Source organism: Anomaloglossus baeobatrachus, chromosome 3 (genome assembly GCF_048569485.1).
Source record: "Anomaloglossus baeobatrachus isolate aAnoBae1 chromosome 3, aAnoBae1.hap1, whole genome shotgun sequence".
NCBI lineage: Eukaryota > Metazoa > Chordata > Amphibia > Anura > Aromobatidae > Anomaloglossus > Anomaloglossus baeobatrachus.
The window spans coordinates 678,489,405-678,506,158 of record NC_134355.1 but is presented as its reverse complement, the minus strand read 5'-3'; the positions used below and the strand labels follow the sequence as shown (position 1 = coordinate 678,506,158).

Here is a 16,754-nt window from a genome sequence, read left to right as displayed (position 1 = left end):
CACTAATTAAAGTCTATGCCGGAAAATCGCAACCGGCAGCAAAAAAAAACGGTTGCGATTTTCCTGCAAAGTGCCGGATTGTGCCGCATTGCAGAAACCGGAGGTGTGAAAGCAGCCTAACACGTGACTACAGCGAGGCCTCAAGAATTCAACTCCGATCTAGTCACCTCAGCACTGACCCGTCTACAGCAGAGCGGAGAAAATGAGGAAAACAAAAAACCCACTCTGATCTAGACACTTCAGTAGTGACCGACTACATCAGAGTCGAGAAAATGAGGCCTCCAAAAATCAACTCCGATATAGCCACATATATATATATATATATCCATACATATATCCATACATATAACCATACATATAACCATACATATAACCATACATATATCCATACATATATCCATACATATATCCATACATATATCCATACATATATCCATACATATAACCATACATATATCCATACATATATCCATACATATATCCATACATATAACCATACATATATATATATATATATATATATATATATCTCCATACATATAACCATACATATAACCATACATATATCCATACATATATCCATACATATATCCATACATATATCCATACATATATCCATACATATAACCATACATATAACCATACATATAACCATACATATATCCATACATATATCCATACATATATCCATACATATATCCATACATATATCCATACATATAACCATACATATAACCATACATATATCCATACATATAACCATACATATAACCATACATATAACCATACATATAACCATACATATATCCATACATATATCCATACATATAACCATACATATATCCATACATATAACCATACATATATCCATACATATAACCATACATATATCCATACATATATCCATACATATAACCATACATATATCCATACATATAACCATACATATAACCATACATATATCCATACATATATCCATACATATAACCATACATATAACCATACATATAACCATACATATATCCATACATATAACCATACATATATCCATACATATATCCATACATATAACCATACATATATCCATACATATATCCATACATATAAGCATACATATAAGCATACATATATCCATACATATAACCATACATATAACCATACATATAACCATACATATATCCATACATATATACATACATATAACCATACATATAACCATACATATATCCATACATATATCCATACATATAACCATACATATAACCATACATATATCCATACATATAACCATACATATAACCAAACATATAACCATACATATATCCATACATATATACATACATATAACCATACATATAACCATACATATAACCATACATATATCCATACATATATACATACATATAACCATACATATAACCATACATATAACCATACATATATCCATACATATAACCATACATATAAGCATACATATAACCATACATATATCCATACATATATCCATACATATAACCATACATATAACCATACATATATATCCATACATATAACCATACATATATCCATACATATATCCATACATATAACCATACATATAACCATACATATATATCCATACATATAACCATACATATAACCATACATATAACCATACATATATCCATACATATATCCATACATATATCCATACATATATCCATACATATAACCATACATATAACCATACATATAACCATACATATATCCATACATATAACCATACATATATCCATACATATATCCATACATATATCCATACATATAACCATACATATAACCATACATATAACCATACATATATCCATACATATAGCCATACATATATCCATACATATAACCATACATATAACCATACATATAACCATACATATATACATATAGCCGCTCACTAATGAAGCAGCCAGATCAGACGAGCAGAAAACATCAACTCTGAACTAGACGCAACCCTAGAGATACAGCAGGCCGCGCTGAATAAAGGACCGCCCCCTAACAGTAAATGAATACGCCCCGGAAGTGACCTCATAACCTGCACGCAGCCTGTATTCTCTAGCATCTACCATCCCAGTGGCCAGAGGGTAGCGTCTAGAATGGAGTTGATTTGTTTGAGGGAATTACGTCACCGGAAGGGGCGGGGCCTCCTCGTGCTGTGCCGATGTGTGACCGGAAGCAGCAGTGCTCGGGCTCCTGTGCAGCGCGGACGGATGCTGACCCTGAGGTGGGGAAGATTCAGCTTTTCCTCATTAGTTATAGATCTGAGGTCACACTGGATTTTGGGGGAAGAAATAAAAGTGTCTCCTGTCACTACTGGGGGCTGCAGCTCGTGTATATATCACAGGGAAGGGGCTGAAGCTGCAGCACAGGGCTGTGGAGGCTTCCATAAGGAAGGGGGGGCTACACAGGGCAGGGGGCGATGCTGCATATTGGGGGGCTTACACTGGGAGATGCTGCATATTAGGGGGCTTACACTGGATGATACTGCACGATGGAGTGGGCTAGCAGGGAAAGAGGCTGTACATTGGGGGGGCTCACAGGGAGGAGAGACTGCACGTTGGGGGGGGCTCGCAGGGAGGAGAGACTGCACGTTGGGGGGGGCTCGCAGGGGGGAGAGACTGCACGTTGGGGGGGGCTCGCAGGGGGGAGAGACTGCACGTTGGGGGCTCGCAGGGGGGAGAGACTGCACGTTGGGGGGGGCTCGCAGGGGGGAGAGACTGCACGTTGGCAGGGGGGAGAGACTGCATGTCTGCACGTTTGGGGGGGTTCGCAGGGGGAGAGACTGCACGTTTGGGGGTGCTCGCAGGGGGAAGAGACTGCAAGCTGTGGGGGGCTCACAGGGGGGAGAGACTGCACGTTGGGGGGGAGAGACTGCACGTTGGGGGGGTTCGCAGGGGGGAGAGACTGCACGTCTGCACGTTGGGGGGGGTTCGCAGGGGGAGAGACTACACGTCTGCACGTTGGGGGGGGGGTTCGCAGGGGGAGAGACTGCACGTTGGGGGTAGAGGTTCGCAGGGGGAGAGACTGCACGTTGGGGGGGTTGGCAGGGGGGAGAGACTGCACGTTGGGGGGGTTGGCAGGGGGGAGAGACTGCACGTTTGGGGGTGCTCGCAGGGGGAAGAGACTGCAAGCTGTGGGGGTGCTCGCAGGGGGAAGAGACTGCAAGCTGTGGGGGGCTCGCAGGGGGGAGAGACTGCAAGTTGGGGGGGGGTGCTGTAGGAAGGATAGATGGATTGATGGATGGGGGCACACCTGGGGTGGGCCTGTAGGAAGGATGGATGGGGGCACACTTGGGGTGGGCCTGTAGGAAGGATGGATGCACATCTGGGGTTTTTATATCCAGTGAATAAAGACCACAATGTGCGTCAATCAGTGACGTTTCGGTCCTTCCTTGGACCTTTATAAAACTCACACTATAAAGATACATAAGAAAAATACAAAGTGAATATTCTCTCAAAGGTACCGTATTTTTCGGACCATAAGACGCACTTTCCCCCCCCCCAAATGTTGGGGGAAAGTGGGGGGTGCGTCTTATGGTCTGAATGTAGGGCTGCGGGGAATGAGGGTGCTGCGGTGGAGCGGGTCATCGGGGGCACGAGCAGGCTGCAGCAGCGCCTGCCGTGACTACGTGGGCCCGCTCATTTCATATGCACGCCCATCCTCCCACCTATCTCTCAGCGCTGACAGGTGGACGGGATGATGGGCGAGGGATAAACAGCCGGCCGCATGATCACCCCTGGCAACTACAGCCTGGAGTGATCATGTGCGGCTGTATTCACTGCTCCCCGTGCATCATCATCAGCGCGGGGTGCAGGGAATCAGTATACTCACCTGTCCCCGTTCGCCTGCAGTACCACGATCTCCTCCTGGCTTGCCGCCGGCAGCTAGGAGGAGATCGCGGTACTGCAGGCGAACGGGGACGGCTCCACTCAGCGTTGCTGCTGCTGACACAGACGGGAGGAGGGGCTGCAGGGAGTGAGGTAAGGTGAGTATGAACGTTTATTTTTTTTTTTATTTGCCACAGGATGCGGGCCGTATACCAGCATGGGGGTGTATAGCAGGATGGGGGTATATGAGCAAGGATGGGGGTATATTATGAGCAAGGATGGGGGTATATTATGAGCAAGGATGGGGGTATATTATGAGCAAGGATGGGGGTATATTATGAGCAAGGATGGGGCTATATGAGCAAGGATGGGGCTATATGAGCAAGGATGGGGGTATATGAGCAAGGATGGGGGTATATGAGCAAGGATGGGGGTATATACTCTATATACAAGGCAGGAGGATCATTACCAGGATGGGGTATCCTAGTAGAGAATTTGGGGACATTAACCCATAACAGTGTCAGCAGCAGATCCTCGCCCCATAAGTGTGTCATGACCACATTTTTTGCTTAAAATTTTATTTTCTATTTTCCTGCTCTAAAACCAGGGTGCGTCTTATAGTCCGAAAAATACGGTACATGAATATTAGAGGAAACATCATACATATTACTTGTGGAAACATAGAAAAGATTTATCTATAGAACAGAAAATGGGCACAATTGGAACATGGCCTCGTCCCCAGCGGCTGCAATATCCCATAATATTCACTTTGTATTTTTCTTATGTATCTTTATAGTGTGAGTTTGATAAAGGTCCAAGGAAGGACCGAAACGTCACTGATTGACACACATTGTGGCCTTTATTCACTGGATTTAAAAAATAAAAAAAAAAATTGAAAATATTTTGAATGCCGGATTTATTTCTTCACTTTATTCTGATTTTGATGTCAGATAGTGAGAAAAAGCTGCAGATGTGTCTGTATAGAGAGCGGAGGGAAAAACCTGCAGATGTGTCTGTATAGAGAGCGGAGGGAAAACCTGCAGATGTGTCTGTATAGAGAGTGGATGGAAACTTGTTTTTCTTACCGACTCCTCAGCCCTGGTGTGGAGGACGTCCATGTGGAGGTATCATACAGTGCTTGTATTATACATTATGGGGCAGTGAAAGGGGAATCTTTGGGCTTCATTAGGAGGAAAGTTACTTTGTAAGGGCTGTAAAGTTGTGAGAGGTTCTTATATGACCCAGTTGAATATTAATTACATTTTTATTTTTGGGGGGAGGGGGTACCAATTAGAACCTCCGCTATGGGGTCCCATGATTCTATGTACACCTCTGTTCGTCCCGTTAAAGAAAAACAATTGAATAAAACTAATTTTCCTCAAAAAGACTTTCAAAAATATAACATTGTGACTAAACCAATTCTAAAATGATGGAAAAATAAGCATTAGGGCGTCCAAACAATGAAGGAAATCCCAATGTCATAATATACCACACTAAGTGGACCCTGCCACGTCTGCTTCTATCCCTGCTGAACTGACTCTGGTGCAGTACGGGGGATATAGGAGGCGTAGAGGCCATGCATGGATTGGTCTCAGGGGCCACACGGCTCTGGTAGCAGAAGCGTCCATCTAGAACCTTCCACATGACTTTTCCTTCTGTCCGTGACTTTTACATTATTTATTTTACAGCTTTGAAATTCAGGGAAAAGATATGCAGAACGCTGCAGACACAATGGAAAAAGGAGAAATGGATGTGCGGAGTGATGAACGGAGTAGAGACCTTTCCACAGGTAACCCTCCTCAGTGAAGAGTCACCATTAAATAACAAGAACAGTCACATTCCCAGCTGCAAGGAGAAAATTAATTTTACATTCTCCCTGCTGCCGCTCGTATACAGTCACCAATGCACTGCGGGAAACAGTAACACTTACCGCTCACAGGCTGTCAGCCAAGGAACAAGAGGGTTGATTACTGTGCACCCACTATGTAGTGAGTGGTGACTGTTACAGCCTCTCCCACTGCTGGTGACTGGAAGTGAGCAGCTGCTGGGAGAATGTAACTGCATTTTCTCCTTGTAGTTACTGTGTCACACTCTATCCTCTGTCTTGTACGCAGTGAGTGACAATTTTGGCTCCCTATGGAATCCGGGTCGTGCCAAGCTGTTTGTTGAGCGAAAGCTCAGTTCAATCTGAAACTGGGAGGTGCTTGGTTTTTTCAGGGGTTCCCTGTTCTGAGTAATCAGTCCTAAACCCAGAGTATCATGGAGGTGCCAGGATAGCTGGAGCAGGGACCCTAAAACGGGCCCTCAAACTAGGGAACTTGTGCTGTCCCTGATCCCAGAGGTAGGCTTGATGGTATCCAGGTCTGGACCTCCAGCTTAACCCTAGTGACCCGCCCCAGGGCCGTGGCGTACTCGGTTCCAGGTGTTGGTTAATGGGATTATGTCACGGGGGCCTGTGCCCGGTTCCATGGCCCTGGTGTTCGCTGAAAGTCAGTAAATAATAATAATAAAGAAAATTAAAAAAAAATAAAACTTTCGTGACGCCACCTACGGTTCCAGTATGGTTACTGGGGCTGCAGGTCAGACCTCTGGGGTGATGGTTAGGCAGCCAGTTGTTTACGCTTCCCGTAGGTGAAGCAGGATCCCCAGGGCAGTTTTAGCAGTCTCTACACAGATATGGCGGTTTTTCCTCACAGCCTTTTCAACTGTCACTTTAGTGCAGCAGCCTATGGCTCCTCAGATGAATAAATAAAGTGCGTCACACCAATTTATTAACTCTGACCAGGTTTTACTTGCAGGTGTTATGAAAAATGGGTTCAGTTTCTGATGTGACAGTTTTTGGGTAATCTGGGAACAGTTCAGGATCTCTGCACCAGGTCAGTTGTGAGGCCTCCCTGCTGCGCTGTCTCTCTCCTTCGTACTAGGCTGCCTGTAGCTATACCTTGTCCCTCTCTCACTGTCTTCACCTGTATGGCAGGCGGCAGGAGCTTCTCTAAGGGGCACTGCTGTACTCACTGCGGTCCCTAAGCTCTGTGTAGCGGCTTTGCCTTCAGGTGCTGCTGCGGCCAGGAGATCTGGAGTCTCCCTGGCCTCCGGTCTTTATTGCTGGGTAGATTAGATCCCTCACAAACTCTGACGCCGGTGTCCGGTAATCAGCGCTGTTCCTTGGGGATGAACCGATCTGGCTCCACCTCCCCGGTCACTCCTCTTTTGCCTCACTCCTGACCCCTCAGGCGGTCACACAGTTGCTCGTACGGGCTAAGCACAGCCCTCTCCATTTTGATGTCTTCCCTCACTCTCTGCTCGCACAGTCTCCTTTTCTCCAACTGTCTGTTTAACTCTGCCTCCAAACCTGGATTTAAAGGGGACCTCACCTGAACTCTGCTTGTAGAGCTCCCCCTCCAGGCTTGGAGTGGAAGTGTTGTATGTGGGATTACCTGATGTGGAGATCCTTCCCTGCCCCGGGTACAGGTATATTTGTGGCAACTGAACCCTGGGGTGCCACACTAACACCTGTCCAAACCATGATCTAACCCCCCCCCCCACCGGGAGTGGAGATGCAAACCCCACAAAGAATCGCCACAAAAACCGGAATGACAGGACCATAAACTGAAGGTATCATCTGCAGTAACAAGAGGAATCTCAAACCTTAAATGGGGAGAAGACAGCTGAAAAGAAATTAGCCCCCTGAGTCTCAAGAAGCCACAAACCACACTCAGCTGAGGCTGAGAAACTAATTTTAGGTTGCCTGTGAACACAGTCAGATGCCACTGTGGCTCCCTGCGAACGTGGGCCTTGGTTATCTGTGCTCTGATCTATAGCTGGGAGACCTTGGACCTCCTCTGACCATCCATTTGCCCATATCCGCTATCCTCCTGATATTCTGACCCCAGAGCTGACTACGCCTTTGTCTTTCCCCTTAGTTCATGGCATGTTCTCTTTGTATCTGACCCCAGAACATTTGACAACCCTGCCTCACGGCTTGTCCATGCAGTGATTAGCGTCACACACTGTTCTAATAAACCAGATAGAGATCATTTAAATGCTAGGTACTCAGATTACCACTATATCTGCAGGTAAACAGTGTTTTTGTAGCTGCCAGGTTTTCTTTAACCCCTTCTCGATATGTAACGTATTATTACATCCTATTGCTTCTTGCGGGCTCAGAAGCTGAGTCTCCGTTATTGGCAGCAGATGATGTCTGAGTTATTCAGTGGAGGTAAGCTTCACCCACTGCTGTTAACTTTTCAATCTTTGACAGCAGCATTCGCAGCTCGCAGCCTATGGGGTACAACGTTCCACATATCCAACACCCCCAGCAACATTTATCATTGGGTGCATATGGGTCGCCATAATAGCTGGGGTCTGCTAAAGACCCCTTGCCCTATATAAGGGTACGTCTATGATCTCCACACCTAGATACATTCCTTCAGTGGTGTAGATTTCAAAATGAGATAATTTGTGGGGTGTTCCACTGTTTAGGCACATCAAGGGCTTTAGAAACGTGACATGGCATCCTCTAGTTCAGCCAGTTCTGTTCTCCAAAAGTCAAATGGTGCTCCTTCCCTTCCGAGTCCTGGGATATCGGCGTACACACGAGAAATTGCACAACAGAATTATATGGTCCATTTTCTCATCTTACCCTTGGGAAAATAAAAATTTGTGGTAAAGCAACACTTTTGTGGAAAAAATGAAAATGTTTTTTTTTTTCCTTCCACATTGCTTTAATTTCTGTGATGCATTATTGCTGTAGGAATATTACAAAAAAGGGATAAATACATAGCTAATGTGAAAAATGAGTAAAAAGACATAGGCATTGCATTACTGGCTTTAGAGATATTTGCAAAGAGAGATTCTTAGCTTATGTATTGGCCAATCCATGTGAGCCCGATCACCTTGACAAGGTGATCTTATTCTATTGGGAACCTAACCTTAAATGCCTCTGTGTGGTTAAAAAATCTGCATTTCTGCTTCCTGGCTAAATAAGATGGTGGACACACCCTGGCTATAGGGCAGAGTGCTTGGTCAGGTGCTTGTCACGGTTATCGGGCTCACATGGATTGGTCAATACATAAACTAAGAATCTCACTTTACAAATATCTCTAAAGCAGTAATGCAATGCCTATGTCGTTTTACTCATTTTTCTCATTACCTATGTATTAACCCCTTTTTTCTAATATTCCTACAGCAGTAATGCAGTGCCAAAGTATCCTTATATTATTGAGTGCCACTGGATATGCTTTTGTAGATATGTTTTATTGAATGTCGTTTTGAGCACTTCGAAGGGTGCAGTTTTTAAATTGATGTCATTTTGGGTATTTTCTGTCACATAGGCCTTTTAAAGTAGAACACTACACACTTTCTTTGGAATTTGTATGGATTTATGTGTGTCTGTGTATGTTTGAGGTTATATTAAAAGCTTATAACTTCAATTTTATTTATGGCAGATGACGGTACCAGGAGTTCCACACAGAATGCTAAGGAAAGTGAAAGTAACAAAGAAGCGAAGCCATATTCATGTGCAGAATGTGGGAAATGTTTTGCTAACAAATCAAATCTCATTAAACATGAGAGAATTCACACAGGAGAGAAGCCATATTCATGTTCAGAATGTGAGAAATGTTTTGCTTGGAAATCAGATCTTGTTAAACATGAGAGAATTCACACAGGAGAAAAGCTATATTCATGTTCAGAATGTGAGAAATGTTTTGCTAACAAATCAAATCTCTTTAGACATGAGATAATTCACACAGGAATGAAGCCATATTCATGTGCAGAATGTGAGAAATGTTTTGCTTGCAAATCAGATCTTGTTAAACATGAGAGAATTCACACAGGAGAAAAGCTATATTCATGTTCAGAATGTGAGAAATGTTTTGCTAACAAATCAAATCTCATTAGACATGAGAGAATTCACACAGGAATGAAGCCATATTCATGTGCAGAATGTGAGAAATGTTTTGCTTGCAAATCAAATCTCATTACACATGAGACCATTCACACAGGCGTGAAGCCATATTCATGTTCAGAATGTGAGAAATGTTTTGCTTGCAAATCAAATCTCATTACACATGAGAGCATTCACACAGGCGTGAAGCCATATTCATGTTCAGAATGTGAGAAATGTTTTGCTTGCAAATCAGATCTTGTTAAACATGAGAGAATTCACACAGGAGAGAAGCCATATTCATGTTCAGAATGTGAGAAATGTTTTGCTTGCAAATCAGATCTTGTTAAACATGAGAGAATTCACACAGGAGTGAAGCCATATTCATGTTCAGAATGTGGGAAATGTTTTGCTCGGAAAGCACATATTATTAGACATGAGATAATTCACACAGGAGAGAAGCCATATTCATGTTCAGAATGTGGAAAATGTTTTGCTCGGAAATCAGATCTTGTTAAACATGAGAGAATTCACACAGGAGAAAAGCTATATTCATGTTCAGAATGTGAGAAATGTTTTGCTCTGAAAGCACATATTATTAGACATGAGAGAATTCACACAGGAGAGAAGCCATATTCATGTTCAGAATGTGGGAAATGTTTTGCTCGGAAATCAAGGCTTATTACACAGGAGTGAAGCCATAGTCATGAATAGAATGTCTGTTTTAGTAAATATTAATAGACTTTTACTATCTGTTAATAAAGAGTTCATTTTATGTCATTACGGTTGTGTACTTTTTATAATGGATCATTTACAAATTATTCATCTTTTTACACATTTTTTTTAATTTTTGATGGAGAATTTTTTTTTTCTTTATTTTTTTTTATAGACAAGTTGTATGCTTTACTCGTCCATTTGTGTATTGCTTGAATGAGCGCAGAATTCATTTTGTTAAATCTACACTCCATTTTGTCTTTGTGTAAAGCCCCCGTCACATGTAACGACTTACCAGTGATCCCGAAAACGATGTGACCTGATAAGGATCGCTGGTAAGTCACTGGGAGGTCGCTGGTGAGATGTCACACAGTCAGACCTTACCAACGATGCAGTAACGATGAGCGAACTGTATAGGAGGTCATTGTTAGGTGTCAAACACAGCGATGTGTCCTGCCCAGCAGGACATCACCTTTGAAGAAAATGCTCCGGACCCTTCGGAACGATTAGCGATCTCACAGCAGGGGCTTGATCGCTGGTAGGTGTCACACATAACGAGATCGCTGGCAAGATCGTTACTGCGTCACAGAAACGGTGACGCAGCAACGATCTCGGTAGCGATCTCGTGTGTGACGGGACCTTAAAGCCTAGGTCACACGTAGCGACGCAGCAGCGATCACGACGACGATCTGACCTTATCTGGATCGCTGCTGCGTCGTTACCTGGTCGCTGGTGAGCTGTCAAACAGGCTGATTTCACCAGTGACCAGCCCCCAGCCAGCAGCGACGCGTGGAAGCGATGCTGCGCTTGGTAACTAAGGTAAATATCGGGTAACCAAGCAAAGTGCTTCACTTGGTTACCCGATATTTACCTTGGTTACAAGTGCACACCGCTTAGCGCTGGCTGAATGCACTCGTAGCCAGAGTACACAACGGATTAACATGCAAACCGCTTTGCTTATAGTTACCCGATGTGTACCTTGGCTATGTATGCAGGCAGCCGGCTTCAAGAAGCTGCGGACGCTGGTAACAAAGGTAAATATCGGGTAACCAAGCAAAGCCTTTGCTTGGTTACCCGATATTTACCTTGGTTACCAGCGTCCGCAGAAGCCGGCTCCCTGCACGTTTAGTTTGTCTCTGTCTCACACACATCGATGTGTGCTTCACAGCGGGAGAGCAACGTCCAAAAAATGGTCCAGGACATTCAGCAACAACCGGCGACCTCACAGCAGGGGCCAGGTCGTTGCAGGATGTCACACACAGTGACATCACTAGCACGGTCGCTGCTACGTCACAGAAAATGGCGACAGCAGCGACGATGTCGCTGTCGTTGTGTGTGACATGACCATAAGAGTCTGTACTGTGTCTCCCCTGGTGTAATGCAGCAGAGACCTCCTGTTTACGTTAGATAAGGACTTCTATAGTTTCAGTTTCTTTGTTAAAAGTGACGTTCAGGAATGTGAAACTAAAAAGTTTACAGTCTTATATAAATGAGTGATGATGATGTAATCTTTTATTTATTTGAGACAAAGGGAGAGCTACGTCTGATACTTTATTGTCTCAGAGGGGTGTCTCCTATACATACATACATACATACATACATACATACATGATCTATTTAATTTAATTAGGACCACACACACACAAAATCTTTTATGTCCCATGCTGAATGGTGACAACAAAATCTGGTGCCTGAACAGGGACAGGGATTCCTGAGAACCGCTGATCCAACCACCTTGCCTTCCTCAGAAAGGCAACTCAAGCTGTATCAAAAGGTAAGAAGCTTATTCTTACAATATTCGAATTTGATAATGTATAAAGAGAAAACAGGAGCAATTGCGTATTTAAAAATTAAGAAAATTACTTTTATTACAAAATAATTACAACAACATTAAAAAAGACATACATAAACACATAAAATTGAAGTGTGACAGTGTACAAAACACACATAGATGACTCCCTGCTGCATGCTGGGTCTAGTCAACATTACACAACCATCAAAGCTATTCCAGTTGGTCAGTTCATGAGAACGAAGCGGATCTGTTCCACCCCACAAAAATTTGAACATCAGGCAGAGATATTGAGAAAGAGATTCCAGTCACGAGGGTACAGTAACAGAGCCATCAAAGAAGGCTACAACAGGGCAAAGAACTCTACCAGAGAACGCCTACTCCAGTCTTCAAAACGAACTTCCAAGGATAATGACCATATTAGATTAATTTTGACCTTCTACTCACAAAGTGAGGAAATTAAGAAAATCTTACAGCGTCACTGGTCAGTTCTCCAAACTGAACCAACTTTGAAGAACTACCTATTGGATTACCCCCAGATGTCTTATAAAAGAAACAAAAATCTGAAAGATTTGTTGGTTAGAAGCCACTATGTGGCAACTACCAACAAACCATTTGGGACGGGCCCACCTATCGGGGTTTTATCTGTATGGTGGATGCAAGGCATGTGCCAATATGAGTAGAATGAAAACGTTTAAAGGGGGCTTTACACGCTGCGACATCGCTAATGCGGAGTCGTTGGGGTCACGGAATTTGTGACGCACATCTGGCCGCATTAGCGATGCCGTTGCGTGTGACACCGATAAGCGATTTTGCATCGTTGCAAAATCGCTAATCGGCGACATGGGGGTCCATTCTTTAAAATCGTTACTGCAGCAGTAACGAAGTTGTTCCTCGTTCCTGCGGCAGCACACATCGCTCCGTGTGACACCGCAGGAACGAGGAACCTCTCCTTACCTGCCTCCCGGCTGCTATGCAGAAGGAAGAAGGTGGGCGGGATGTTACGTCCCGCTCATCTCCGCCCCTCCGCTGCTATTGGGCGGCGGTTCAGTGACGCTGCAGTGACGTCGCTGTGACGCCGCACGGACCGCCCCCTTAGAAAGGAGGCGGTTCGCCGGTCACAGCGACGTCGCCGGACAGGTAAGTATGTGTGACGGCTCTGGGCAATGTTGTGCAGCACGGGCAGCGATTTGCCCGTGTCGCGCAACAGATGGGGGCGGGTACCCACACTAGCGATATCGGGACCGATATCGCAGTGTGTAAAGTAGCCTTAAGTCTTCTGGGGGTGATAAAGAATTTACAATCCGACAGTATATCACCTGCTCCACTACGCAGGTTATATACTACGCGGTTTGCGGATGCAACCTGATTTATATCGGGTTGACATCTCGCCAACTGCGAGTCCGGACGAGAGAACATGTCCGTGACATTCTTGCGGCAAAAACTGTTACCAGTTTGGAGGATTTAAAAACAATCCCACGACATTTCAAACTTAAACATGGATATGATCCCTGCACCTTTAAGGTGAGGGGTATTGAACAAGTGTCAGTAGGAATTCGTGGTGGTAACATATATATAAAAAACTGCTGTAGCATGAATGTAAATGGATCACCCTGCTGCAAACGGAATCACCTATAGGGCTAAACGAAATTAACTCATTTGCATGTTTTTTGTGAATTAGTCCATGGTCCACCTTAGTCTTAAAATAGATCTTAAAATTGGCCTTCTAGGTCTGGTTTTGGATTTTTGCGCAGCATCTATGATACTTATTAGTACTTTAAACAGTTGTTATATTTCCATTACTCTCCTACACTGTTTGTTTTTAAGCTATTTTAATTTGTGTATTTGTTGACAGGTAATTTCTCCCTTGCCATCCTGAGGAGCACCTTGTATGTGAAACTGATCCCAATGGAACTGCATTTATCTCCTGGTGATATCCCACACCACCTGGGAACCAAGTCATCACGAACATTAATCACCCTGTATATATTTTGTGAGGCAAACATGTCACATACCTTGTATCCACATAGAATGACATGCGGAGTACTGGTGTGTATGGTGCCGCATTCTAGTGGATGTGATCAGTCCCAGGTGTGTTCCTGTGCGCGTGCCCGCTGCTCTCCACCCATCCCCCGGGTGGCACCGCTGTCATGGGCGACGCACGTGATCATTGGCGTTCTGAGCCACTGAGCACGCACGTGCGATGCTGACGAGCGGCGCTCCCGGGAGGGCCGGTGGACGTCAACGCACATGCGCCGGAGTGTGATCGCAGGTGAGACTCATTTGGTTGACCACACTATAAAAGGTGAGGGTATATCGATTAACAGCAGACCCCTGAGGAAGCATTCTATTGTGAAATGTACATTCGGGTGGAGGTTGAACAGTGCTGATCCACCAATTTACAATGGGTAATGTGATGCCATGATTGCCTGAGCCATTTAGGTCATATGGTAACCTGCACTGAATGAGATGTGAATTTTTACGGATGACAGATTACTAACACGCGCAGGTCCTCTTTTCGAGCCAATTCTATGACCTCTATTCCAGGAATATAGTATTCTTACCTATACTGGTTTATACTATGATGATTGTATTTTACTATAACCATGTTATTTGACCGGATGTAGCGGCTATATATATATTTATTAGTGATGAGCGAGTACTAAAAAGCTCGGGTGGTCGAGGCTCGGGCCGAGCATCCCAAGATACTCGTGTACTCGGCCCGAGCACCGAGCCCAATGTTATCCTATGGGAGACCCGAGTATTTTTATGAAATGACCCCCGGCAGCATGTAGAAACCCTAAAAATGTCACAAAAGTCTCAGAAGAGTGCTCAAATGACATGGCAACAGCATGGGGAAGACCCCTTGAAGCATTTATAACTCAAAAGTCACAGCTGTGAACAATTTTGTCCGCGTTTTACGCCATTTTTACGGACTCACCAGAAAACCTTCAAAATGACACCAAAATGAATTTTCATGGCGGAAATGTTAAGGGCACATACCCAATAGTGAGATAGAGCTGGTGTATGTTACTTTTTGAGATTAAAACATGAAAGATTTTACGTAAAACATTGTGTGGCACTCCGATGTCCCTGAGAAGAGACGTACATGAAGGCCTCTTGAGTCTAATGTGCCCATTTTGAGGAAGTGAGTCTTTGTAGTATTTTCCTTTGCCAGGGCAGTCCAAAATTGTGAGGTTCACCAATGCCCCTGCATACAGACGTGCATGAGGGCCTGTAAACCTGAAGTGCCCATTGTAAGGAAGTGGGTCTATTGTAGTATAGCCCTTAGGCAGGGCAGCCAAAAATTGGGAGGCTCCACATTGTCCCTGGATAGAGACGTGCATGAGGGCCTGTAAACCTGAAGTGCCCATTGTAAGGAAGTGGGTCTATTGTAGTATAGCCCTTTGGCAGGGCAGCCAAAAATTGGGAGGCTCCACGTTGTCCCTGGATAGAGACGTGCATGAGGGCCTGTAAACCTGAAGTGCCCATTGTAAGGAAGTGGGTCTATTGTAGTATAGCCCTTTGGCAGGGCAGCCAAAAATTGGGAGGCTCCACGTTGTCCCTGGATAGAGACGTGCATGAGGGCCTGTAAACCTGAAGTGTCCATTGTCAGGAAGTGGGTGTATTGTAGTATAGCCCTTAGGCAGGGCAGCCAAAAATTGGGAGGCTCCACATTGTCCCTGGATAGAGACGTGCATGAGGGCCTCAAAACATTGTTCCCATTGCAAAGGAGCGGGTCTCCTGTCGTTGTAATGTCCATTCTGAAAGAATGGGCGAAGAAATTTACCACTGGGGGTATACCTGAAACAAAGGCCTAACTATTGTAACGGTCATCATGGTGGCGCATGAGGAGAAGGAGGAGCAGTCCAGCGATTATCCAAAGTCCAGAAGTGTGTACCCATGGGTGAGTGGAGGTACATGGCAAATTCCCGTTACAAACTTTAAATTCCGCTCACATTTGCTGGTGGTGTGGTGAAGTCTGGCCCAATCCAACCCTTGTTCATCTTGATCAGAGTCAGCCTGTCAGCATTTTCAGTTGACAGGCGGGTGCGTTTATCTGTAATGATTCCACCTGCGGCACTAAAAACACGCTCTGACAAAACACTAGCGGCAGGGCAGGCCAGGACTTCCAAGGCATAGAGAGCCAATTCATGCCACGTGTCCACCTTGGATACCCAATAATTGTAAGGCACAGAGGAATGTCGGAGTACAGTTGTTCGATCTGCAAGGTACTCCTTGAGCATCTGGGCAAACTTAGGATTTCTTGTGGCACTACCCCGCACCTCAGGGGCTGTGGTACGTGAGGGGCTGAGAAAACTGTCCCACATCTTAAAGACTGTTCCCCTACCTCTGGCGGATTGGACTTGTGCCTCTCTCGGCTGTACGCCTTGGTTGTCCACTGATTCCTGACCTATGCCGCTAGCGCAGGGGTGGGGAACCTCCGGCCCGCGGGCCGTATACGGCCCGTGACGACTTTTTATGCGGCCCCCGGGCACATTCC

The 16,754-nt window shown here is 44.7% G+C and overlaps 1 protein-coding gene across 1 annotated transcript; it reads left to right on the top strand.

The window, feature by feature from the left end:
- The first annotated feature begins 2,178 nt into the window (after positions 1–2,178).
- On the top strand, positions 2,179–10,512 carry LOC142295762 (uncharacterized). Its single transcript, XM_075338850.1, has 3 exons — positions 2,179–2,257; positions 5,549–5,649; positions 9,308–10,512. The coding sequence occupies exons 1-3, from the start codon at positions 2,244–2,246 to the stop codon at positions 10,441–10,443; spliced, it is 1,251 nt and encodes a 416-aa protein (XP_075194965.1). The 5' UTR covers positions 2,179–2,243; the 3' UTR covers positions 10,444–10,512.
- Positions 10,513–16,754: the final 6,242 nt, after the last annotated feature.

Excerpts from the sequence above, each read along its gene's own strand:
- LOC142295762 (XM_075338850.1), top strand. Across the intron at positions 5,650-9,307 it reads GAGTAGAGACCTTTCCACAG|ATGACGGTACCAGGAGTTCC; the intron begins GTAACCCTCCTC and ends TATTTATGGCAG.